Here is an 11,987-nt window from a genome sequence, read left to right as displayed (position 1 = left end):
GTTACGGCCCAAGCAAAGATGGTCTTAGCCTACAAAAGCGCACTTCAAGATTCCACGGGTATTCTATTTCAACAGGGCTTGCATATAGATTTAATCCATACAAAGAAACGAGCAAGTGATCGTGCTTTTATTCATATCATGTGTGAAATGGGGTATTGTTATGGGCAGGTAAAGGAAAACGACAAAAACAGACGGATAATGCATTATTCATTAAGATTGCATCCTAGATGGTATTTTTTTTAATTGTTAACAGGTAAAATAACATCATATTCAGATTCTACATGTTTTTCTAATCAAAATTCATATATAACATGTTGAACTAGGAGTTACGGTTTACAAGATATGAGTATTTTTAAAAACATTTAATATCTACTACGGGTTTAATGTTAGAAAAATCAGGAGATTTTTCATAAAATAGCATGACGGACTAAGAATACATATTTCTTTTATTAATAGATAAGGTATAGAAAATAAAGTTTTGGTAATACCATGGATTGTATTTTCACGGGTTAGCCCACTGAATTTCTATGGGTGTACAATGTAACACGCATCACAGAAGAAAAGAAAAGGCCCAATGCACAACGAAAAAGGACTAAACGGCAAGGCAACGCGCGTCTTCTATTTCTAGCATACAACCTTGTTACCAAAACGTAAGACTTTTTTTGGTTTTTACAGGGCACAAAAAAACATCTTACATAATTATTATGGAGGGAGTATGATGCATACAACATTGGTACTTTGTAAAATCAAGGGCCCCGATAAATCCGGATTTAAGCATGTCACCCCGAATGTTTTTTTATGGCTAGTTCAGTTGACCTGAGGTGGCAAATTTAGTTGTTAAAACATGGAACTTTGTCCCAGTTCCGGGTTTTCTTCAGAAAATTATCATGTTTGCCAACCTCGCGTGAAGCCGTGAACTAAAGTTGTCATGAAAAACGTTTGGATTGCCATGCTTTCAAATTCAAACATTCAGATTTATCATTTCCAAAATCAATCATCAATACGCTGCATATATTCCAAAACCAAAATCCACTACGCGTCTTTAGAACACGTTTGTGGCAGAGATGGACGCGGAAACAATATTTACCATGGTTCACAAACATGCAACGCGCATTCATTCCAATTTTGTTAACGCCGAAACCAAAAGTAATTGGTACTCGTAGGAGCCTCCGCCGATCCGAGCCCAACCCCACGCGGTTGAGAGAGAGCCCTATATATCTAAGGCGGGCTTAAACCCTCTCCCGCAATCCACCAGAGCCCAAAACCCCACACCACAAACACACGGAAACGCACGCCGCACGGAACCCACCTAGCTCGATCGATCACCATGGGTCAAGCTGTCTCCGCCGCTTCTTCCCCCTTCCGCCGCAAATCGCAGCCGCCGCCGGTTCCTCAGGCTACCGCCCCTCCAGCAGCAAAGGACCACGACACGGAGCTCGTCCGCATCTTCCGCCGCTACGACACGGACGGGGACGGCCGCATCTCGGCCGCGGAGATACGCGAGATTTGGGGCTGCACGGACGCGGAGGCGCAGGAGATGGTCGCCCAGGCGGACAGCGACGGGGACGGGTTGATCAGCATCGAGGAGCTCGGGGCGCTGCTGAAGGGCGGGGGCTCGGAGGACTTGCCGGCGGCGTTCGCCAAGTTTGACGAGAACGGCGACGGGGTGATCACCCCCGATGAGCTGCGCCGAGCGTTTCTCCAGCCGCTGCTCGGCCGGGAGAAGCACACGCTGGAGGAGTGCACCAGGATGGTCGCCGCGTTTGACCAAGACGGCGACGGCGTCCTCTCCTTCGACGAGTTCAAGACCATGATGGCGCCCAAGAGTGCGTGATCTGTTCGCGTTGCGATCTGTCTATGCTTCTCCTTCGTTCATCGATGCGCGTAGTTACCGGCAAGTGTAAAGTTGGACCAGTTTTTTACGTTACAAGTTGTAATGGGCTTAGTTAGTTTCTGGCTAGAACTTGAGAGGATGATCCGGGAATTTAATTCCACCAAATGTTTCGATGTGATTTCCCTATGCAAACTCACCTAGTGATATTCATATTGATCAATCTTGATCCAAGGAAGTTATCTTAAACGATCGATCGCATTAGGAAGATATGAATCTGATAAGAGAGGCGTTAGCGCCGACACATATTTTCTTTCTGATTTTCTCGAATGCAAAGCAGTGGTATGTTAGAATGTATATCTTTTTATAGGTCTACTTGTATGGCACTTGCGTTAGCACAAGGAGTTTTAGGCTTCTAGCTCCGGGGGTGCAATCACAACATATGTACGTGTTTGAGTGCTTCTAAATATTTGTGGCAAAAGATTTTTTTTTTTACGTGAACTTTGGGAGCTATTTTGTTCTGAAATGAAACACCCACGATTCCATAAATCACACAGGCTCAGTAACAGTATTGGCCGTACGAACCTTTACATCATCAGGTAAATATCTTCATGCCAAACTTGGCCGTCATGGTGACCACGAGCACCAAAAGCCGCTAATGCATGTGAACTTTGGGAGTTTTATTGATTGATAGCAAGTCTATTACAATCAGCTAGGATACTATTCACAAGGAAGTCCAGGCTTTTAATGAACTAGCAGTCGCACAACATCAGAGTGTAAACAAGCTTGACGGCACAGAAAGATATGCCGAATTATTAGCATGTCTCCTAGCATGCCTAACCGAAAAAGAGGCCAAACATGGAGATCTCTCCCTATTCCATCTAAGATAGGTGTCACAATCCATCTGGAGTTGTGACGTGTTGACTAGAGGTTGATGGTCTCTAAGGAATCCATCTCCATCACCACATGCGCCCTCTAAGTTGTGCAAAACCACTCCTTCACGAAGGGCAAATACTGTGGTGATGAGTGGATCAGTAACCCCTCGGAAAGGAAATGTGAGAGCGACCGACACCGCCTCCACCTCCTTCGGTGTTGATCATTATTCTCCTAGATCCGACGGACGCCAACATTGACATGTCGGGATTTTGATTTGATTGCTTGGCAGCTCCAGCAATGCCCACTTGAACAGGGTTATAGGCATGAAAGGAGTTTAGTACAACGGAGTTTGAACATTGTTATAGCCCCAGGAGCATGATCCTCTTCCGGTGATCGTGAGCACCCCTACCCTTCTGCAACTAGGTCATTAGACTTCTGTTTGTTATCGTTCTAGTGTGGACTTGCCATCGCTTTACAACCGTAACCTCTTTGGTGAGGTCATCATCTTTGGCTTGTGTCGACTTTGACTCCACCTCCCGGTCTACCCACACTATAGGCGAAGACGAAGGAGCTCGAATCACACCAATATACCAACGACAATTGAGTCACATAGTCACAATGAAATCACGGTGTTAGACTCCAAGATGAATACACATTGAAGGGGCCTTGCTTGTTTAATAATCTCCATTGGCAAGCAACGGAAGCATCTGTTTCTAATGGCCCTTGATGAGCAAGATTAGGAAATGAGCAAAGAGTGAACCCCGAGTATTATCAGGTGGTTATGTGAGCTGTTGGATTTCTGTATATCTCCATATAAATAAAAAAGGTAAAGTCTGGAGAAACAAAGCAAGCTAAAGCGGATTATCAGGAGCAAGTTATAGGGCACATGCACATTAGTCGTATTTAAAATGCTAGCACTCCAGAGGAAAAAATCATTGTTCTAATTTTTAATGAGAAGATTAGCAAGAAATGATCCTAGTTCAAAAGTATTTTTCGATCTACCCATTTTGTTGCCACCACACACAGTGTCTGACTATCATTAGGCATCTAGCTAGTCGCTCAAAATCATTAAAAAAATAATTATTATGCTCATATGAAAACATGTCTGGATTTATTACATATATTGGGCAGTGCGCAACAATAATGCATAAGCAAGGTTAATTAATTACGTACACCGGGAGCAATAGCTCAGTCAACCCCTAGTGTCTCAGTGTGCTCAGGCTGGCCATAGTGGTGGTATCATAGCCGGTATCATGCACTCGGAATAGCAAACATGCTGATGTGGCAAAAAAATAAAGAAGAGAAAGAGGGTTAGAATAACATAGGTAGATATCGTATCATGTTAAATGTTATGGTACTTTGTGTCATGCATGACAATAAATATGATCATCTATGATACTACTCTATTATGCACTATGAAGATAGTATCATACACTATTATCATAGGTAAATACTCCTAATCAGTAGTCTGGTAGGAAACCTTTTTCAGAAGGGTCCTATGCCGTTGATGCTTTTTAATCCCACGGCTTATATTCTAAGCGAACTGACCAAATTAGTCCGCCGAGAAAATCTCGCCTCATAACCTGCATTGTCCCAACTAACTAGTTACGTCACATGCAGCCCCAAGCTCGCCGACCTCCCTCTCCGCGACGGCTACCTCCGCCACCACCCCGATCCGCCCCAAAACTCTGTGACGTCTACAAATGCTCTAGGTAACCGGTGCAGCGACCCGCCCCCGTCTCCTCCCATAAGCCCTCCTATCACCGCCAACGGTGCTGCCCCCATCGCTGGCCCGATTCCCTGCCAGACCCTGCCCCTTCACCATTAATCCCACCGTGCTGGTGCGCCGTTTTTCCTCGGGAAAGAAGTTGCACGAGTATCCCCGCCATCGCCCCCTGGCATGCACTCAACTGAACTAGGGTTTGATTCTTTGTTCACCACATGATTTGATTTGCACTATTCTCGATGCAATGCTTGGTTTGAATAATTTCGTTGAGAGTATGTGTGTTACAACCGATGTAATGGATCAATATTTCATCTATGTGTTTTTATTAATTTCTTATGTAGGTCAAGAATATGATTCCCAATCTTGCCTGGTAATATTACTTTTAGATCTTATTTTAAATTTCCATGCTTCCATCCAAATTTAGATATGTTCCCAACTACTCCCTCGGTCCCATAATGTTTGTGCTTCTTAGTTCTGTAGCATCTAAATTGCTATACAGCTTCCAGCTGACCCGACATTTCATTTCTTATGTTTTCAGCTGACCCGGGATAATGAAGCATTCCAAACCTTTGTGTATGCTAAAGAGTCGTTATGTGGCATTGCTGGTTTGAAATATGTTGTCTTAGGTCTTCCTACTTATGGGGCTTCCGAACTCTATTTCATATGCTTCTTCCATCTAGGTAGAATATTTCCATACTTCATGCTGTTTTTAAGTGTTGTTGTCATTTTTTATCACCATTGTAATATTCCACGCATCCGTATTATGCTACACATATTTCTTTGGTCTAGTTAGTTTGCTTCCATAGTTTATGCTTCTACCCTTTTGTGTTTTTGGCACCATTTAAATTGAAAGAAAGCCCCATGTATGGTGTGAGATACTTCCTACTCATTGCTTTGTGTAAGCCATACTTCCTACTTTCATGTTATGAATATGTTCTCTACAACATATAATTTTCTCTTCATCTCAATTTTGCTATGCTTCCACTTCCTATGATGTATGTCATGATAGATCAAATTGTTGCTTTGTATTGTGCAGATGCTTTGCGCCGAACAATGTCAACCATGTATCACTAGTTTCTCAAACGCGTCATATTGTCCTCTCCTCGTGATGTTGACGGTGTCGATCTAAAGGCGGTGAAGGAGGTGGTGGAGACATGGGCGAGGACCGCGACTAAGGATTCCCTTGAGGATGGTGCTTTCCTAAGAACTCATTTGGCGACCACCGCCCACACATCCCCTATCGTGCAGCCATGGCCCAAGACAATACCCTCGCTCCCTAGCCGTCTTAGTATCTTAAACATGGACCTTGCATGAGATTAATTTGTTCTGTTTTAATTGTTTTAGGCTTTTACGTGGATGGAAGCAGATTCCTTTTTGTTAGAAGGAAACTTTTGTTCGTTTGAAAACAATCTACTTGCTACTGTGGAAACCATTTTATGTTTAAGTGGAAGCAAATTTAATTGTTGTCCATTGATGCAAATTTAAATTTCAGTGGAAGCAAATTTTCTGGTCACCAGAAACAAATTCTTGCTTCATTGGGGATACAAAGTAAACATTTATAATGGACACATATTTCCTAATGAATGTCTGTTAGATCGAAACTGCTTTAGCTATTGTTGAAGCAAAATTATTGAGTTTGTGGAAGCACATATGTGAGAAATAAATCGGGTGAAGAAAACAAAGTATCAATCCTGGAAGGTCTCATAGATGGAAGCACTAAATTGGAAGCAAACTTTTTTAATGTGAATTGTAATCAATTTTTTTAGGTTGAATTGGAATCAAACAATTTTTCTCAACTGGTAAATGGAATCAAACTTTGATGGGAAACACTTCTAATCAGTGTAGGAAACTTCTAGTGCTTCCATTTCCATATGTGTTATGGAAGAGAAACGACCAGGTAGTATTTTGGAGATTTATCACCTATAGAATCGAAGCATCATTTACAAGGTTTATACATAGAATTTAGGGATATGTTTCCTAAAAGAACAGATGTATTTTTCATGCTTCCATCACACGGGTGCACAAATCTGGTAAGCTAGCGTGATTTAGGGAGCATTCAACAAGAAAGCAACGTCCTAGGAAGGAAGATGGGAAAGAAACGGATGGAGCCCAGCATGTAGGGCGTGGGTTACGGCAGCAGTCAGGAAGCACTCAATTAACGGCTACAACTAATCTTATGCGGGCCTAAATTAGTACAGATCAGATGTACATCCTACTTTTGATCCCATAGCCAACGACTATGGATGTAGATTATCAGTAGTCTGATGCCTAGTTGTGCCCATTATCATATGCATGTATGACACTAGCGTATGATACTCCCCACTATGAGTAGCCTCACGGCTTGCTAGGGATGAAAGGACAAATGCATGCATCAAATTAAGAACGTGGTACATGTACTAATAGGGACGCGTGTTGTGTTGTTGTGTGCAATGTGGTATTTTTTGCTCATCAGCCATAAACAAATGAGACTTAGGGCATGTTTCGTTGCGTGCACGCACTCCAAATAGGCTCATTGCATGCAAAAATAACCTGTCTGGTTGGTCGCGTGAGACGTAAGCCCGTACTTGCACGATACTTAAAGTATCGTATATCCTAGCTCACAGGGAAAACTCGAATCCACCATATCCTTGGAGACACGATAAGGCGAGCACAAGGTGGGGAAACAACGTACGCGGGGAGCAAGCATGGAGATGGCGAAAGACGAAAATCTTCTGGCGCAAAATGTTGTCTCACCCCCTTTTAGTTGCTCATCTCCAGCTGCAGGGAAAATCAAACCTCAGTTACCGGCATCGGCGGCTGCAACAACTTAGATGTAGAGTGCCAATAGCAGCGTGAACCAAGATCTCATGGACCGAACGTGCTCCTATCCTCCGCCAGCTGCTTGTCCCCTTCGTTCGTCTCTGGCACCGGCAGGTTCTCGTTGTCATCTCCCATGGAGGTAAGCAACATACAACCACCCTCCATGCCTCCACTTTTAGGTCGTTAGGTAAGGTGTAAGGTCGATTTCACTGTTACTTACCGCAACATCGATTTCACTAGGACGAACAAATTAAGATTTACATTTAAGCAACAACACTCATATATGTGTTTACGGTTTGGCTCATGTTGATCCACAAGAGAGTGGTTCATCGCAATTACAGGCCCATGGTCACATGTGCTCCAATGTTTCCCGATGCATATGGAGAGGACGATGGATCTGAACTATATCTGTAGATGTAATAATGTAGAGGCTGTGAACATGTTTCGAGTGAGAATATCCACTTTTTCTGCATTTGTGGAGATGTTTAGGGAGAGTGAGTTGCTAAAATATAGCATTCACACCTCTGTGGGATAGTAAGTAGCAAAGTTCCCTCTTGTTGTAGGTCATAACTAGAGGTTCTGAGTGATTCACAACACATTCAAGAGATCCAGTGAGACAAGTTCCTGGTGTTTCAAGAAAGTCTTGTATGTGATTGGAGAGCCCAGAGGAGAGATGATCAAGTCACCTACTAGTCAAACTCCTTCGAAGATACAAATGAGATATATATGTTATCCATATTTCAAGGTGAGTGGTACTAACTTCTAGTTCAAGACATGACATGATTTTATTGTTGTGAAACATAACAATTTTTTCATGCCATCATAGGATTGAATTGGTCCAATTGATGGTACACATGTGACGTTAGAGTGTTGAGGTCACATGCTACAACATACAAAGGTAGAAAGCACTATACAAGCCAAAATGTGCTTGATGTTCTTGATTTCAATCTCAAGTTCATATATGTGTTAGTTGGCTTGGAAGGATCAACCATGACGCAAAAAATCTTGGTGACAGCATGACTCAATCTGATGGGATCACTATTCGTGGTGGTAAGTTCTACCTAGCAGATGTTGGATATGCTTGTCAGTCTGGGGTTCTTCTATCCTTCGGGAAATCAGATACCATCTTGATTAGCTCTCTACAAAGAACTTTCCCAACACTGCCATGAAATTTTTCAACCTCAGTCAGGTTATCGGAATCGTGATTCTATTGTGCGATTCTATGACTTTACGATCCAAACTAACCACTCTGATTCTATTATTTTGGTTAGTAGAATCTATGTTTTTACGATTCTGATAGTTAAGATTCTACGATTTGTGATCATACCATCGGAGCTGCGAGCCGATTCAGAATCACGATTCTGACAACCATTTGCGAGACACTCTAGCCTTAGTGATGCGGTTGAGAGGGTATTTGGTGCTTTGCGGAACCAATTTAAGATCCTTGATTAGAAGCCACTAAACCCTTTCTCCACCCAAATTAAGCTTGTTCTTACATGTTGCATTCCTCATAACTCTTGAAATGGGCTTTCTCCCTACTTTATAAAAAAAAGCAATCATGTTCTTGCATCTTGCATTCTTCATAACTGAATCTTAGGGTTTGGTCTTGATGGGTATGTGCCCGATGAGTCAGGTTGTAAGTGGGGCGGGTTGTGGCCGTCCTGCATCCCGCAATCCAGAACGCGAGCGGCCGCGCGGGATATGCGGCTTGCATACGCGGTATACGCGGGTGGCCGCTACGCCGCGAGCCCGCAAGCAAGATGTGTCCATAAATTACATCCAATATATACAAAGCTGAATACATCATGAAGAAATAGGCGCACAAACTCTCGTGCTGAATAATAAAATTATGAACTGTATGAGCTGATTAGTTGAGGTCATCCCGTGATAATCGACAGCGCAGTGCTCATAGTAATCAATAGAGGTATTTCCAACGCTGACAACCTGTTCGTACCCATTTCGTCATCTAAGTGTGTCTCTAACGCCTACTCTCAAACCGCTAGCAACCGTCCGGACCACGTGGTTCAAACTTGTTGTACCATCCAACATGGTCATGCATCGGTTCACAGGACGGTCCAAACGTATTTCTTCCGTAAAACATAGACAAACGTGTGGGCTTAATTTATCGGCGTCCAGACAGCACCCACGCCTGCTTTTGACCACCCTGGCCCACCCACCCTCGTCCCTCGACCGCGCGCGTTCCCACCCGGCGTCAGCTGCCAGCATTCATGCCGCTGTAAAGCGGCCGCTCCACATTGAAGCTGGCCCAGAGCGAACGCGACCTCTCACCGCCTCCATCATTGAAGTAGCGCGCCGGCCGAGGGCGCCACCTGCAGCGTGTCCCCGATGTTTGTGCCTATTCAATGCCAAAGACGTGTTACTGGATGGGATGGGATGGATATCTACCACGCCCGTTCGATACCCCGTCCGTCCGTATGCCATCATTAAGTAGTCTCGCCGACCGAGAAACCCACTCCACCACTGCGCATTGACGCACCCGGACACCTAGCCAAGGGTGTCCTTTCTAATGTGTTCGGATTTTAATTTAGCTGCTCCACCATTAAGTGGAGGAGCAACCTGCGTCGGCGCCTATGCCGGTGTTCCAGCAGGTGCAGGAGGAACGATGGTACAACCTGTTCCTCGTAGAACAGCATCAGCTGGCGAAGGGTCAAATCGACGGCGAGCACGCAAGCGAGGAGGCCGTGGCGACCATCGCCTCGGTGACCCCAAACTTCGTTGCAGAACAGCGTGCGACCTACGAGGCCGTTCACGCTCAAGTCTTCGCTCGCTGGGAAGCGGCCGTCGCGGAGGTGCAGCTGCAGGCGATCGCCACTGAGAACAACATCAGTTTTGCCTCCTGTGCGCCGCCACCAAACTATCGCGTGGCCTGGTGGTATGGCAACAGCATAGGCGCCACCATTTTCATTGTGGACCTCATGTCCAACTGCGGCAGACAGGTCGCAGACTCCTCCGAGAATGAGTAAGGCATGTGAGGCAGCAGGGCCTTGTGACCCATGTGGACGGATCCGTATCCCATGTTCTACTCTTCCTCGACGAAGACCGCACCTGCACTTCACGGGTCTTATTGCCGGTGCTCATGTAGATGGTGGATGAAGGAGGTGGTCCAGGAAGTGAACAACAAGGGCTTGGACGTCTGCCGCCCGCCATAGTTTTTTTCCTTCTAAATGTTTGAAATGCAATGAAAACCTGCCGTGTTTGCATGAATGTCATCCGGTTTATATGAAATGCAGTCATGTTTGCGCAAAATTCGTCTGGTTAGTTCAAAAACGTGGACTGGCACCCCTATCTGTGGGCAGTTGTGGGAGGAAATTTGTGGGTCGCCGTTGGAGATGCCCTAACACGGTACCCCATATGTCTGCCCATCTGTTCGGACGTCCATCCCGAAATACATGGTGTATAAACAGAGTAAAAAAATCATTGCTTTCTAAGTTTGCCCAAATGTGTACACAAAAATATTTAAAAAAATAGCTAATCAATACCGATATACTATATTGCGCGAAGAGTGTGGTTTGGATTCATTCCAGGAAATAGAACGTGGATGAGTGGGAGCATGCAGCAGGATTTTTGAGAGCTGCTCCCAGCAAGGCCGACGTTCAGGTTGAACGGCAGCAAAGCAAAGATCACTGGAGTAATGTGGTAAGGACGCACGCCTGTTCACGGGATGCGGGCACATGCGGGTTTCGCGGGACAACCGCAAAATCGCATGTAAGTTATGCGGTTCGTCGCCGGTGCCCACTTTTACTGTGTTTAGCGGGGCAAAGGCTTTGCGGACACGCGGGACATCCCGCGCCGCTTGCACCCTTACCGGTGAGGATGATGTGACCGTTGATGATATTGACCAAGGCCATGGTGTGAAGGCACATGATAATGAAGCTTGGAAGTGTAAAAGGTTGGAGTGGGCTAAGCCAAATGCGAGCTGCTAGAGGTACAAAGATCTAGATAATAATAATAAGAAGTAGAAGAGGATGGTGAACTTCCCCTTGATTGCATTGATGAACCTCTCCCATGTCCCTATAAGTAGCACTAGTTAGTAGATGGGCCTATCAGGAGAAACTGCCATTTGCTTAGTAGTTAGGAATGAAAATATGTTTGGTGTTGTCTCTATAGTTGTAGTTTGTAGTAAGGTCACCGCTGGTGAAGAAAGGTGACAACAATATTTGGTCGTGAGCAATCAAACGCCAGGTATTTGCATCTTTCAGACTTTAACCAAACATCATATATGAAACCATCTCTTCATATAATGTGGCAGCCACACTCTGGATCAGAATGGGGGAAACGTGAAAACTCGATCGGGAACCAAGCACACCCCTAACCTGATCGGGTGGCTACCGTCGGAGCCTTCGACGGTAGGGGTGCGAAGGCTACCATTGCGGCCCTTGGAGTTGGTGGTAGACTTTTGTCATGTGGTCACCGTCCGTAGGCCTAGGGTTACCGCCGCTGACTATAACGGTAGCTTGTACTTATATCATACCATTGTAGAAAAAAGTAGGGCCATTTTTTCTTTGCTAATATCACCATCGAAGGGTCAAAACAATAACTCTAGCCCTCAGAGTAAACTGTAGCTCCTGGTCATATGGATGGATGGTCACATTCCTTTTCAAAAATAAATATACATATTGGATGGCCACACGGTGCCAAGTGCTCAGGAACAGTAGAGTCAAAGCACGCCTCGGAAGTCGCTTAATATAATCAGCCTACGCTAAACGCCTTTGCAGGTTTTGCTTGTACCCTTCC

At 44.8% G+C, this 11,987-nt stretch overlaps 1 protein-coding gene across 1 annotated transcript; it reads left to right on the top strand.

Moving 5' to 3' along the window:
- The first annotated feature begins 1,257 nt into the window (after positions 1-1,257).
- Positions 1,258-2,062, top strand: LOC123134491 (probable calcium-binding protein CML20). Its single transcript, XM_044553743.1, has one exon. It carries the CDS (start codon positions 1,328-1,330, stop codon positions 1,832-1,834), a length of 507 nt encoding a protein of 168 aa, XP_044409678.1. The 5' UTR covers positions 1,258-1,327; the 3' UTR covers positions 1,835-2,062.
- Positions 2,063-11,987: the final 9,925 nt, after the last annotated feature.

Source organism: Triticum aestivum, chromosome 6B (genome assembly GCF_018294505.1).
Source record: "Triticum aestivum cultivar Chinese Spring chromosome 6B, IWGSC CS RefSeq v2.1, whole genome shotgun sequence".
Lineage (NCBI taxonomy): Eukaryota > Viridiplantae > Streptophyta > Magnoliopsida > Poales > Poaceae > Triticum > Triticum aestivum.
This window is presented reverse-complemented; position numbering and strand designations above follow the sequence as displayed.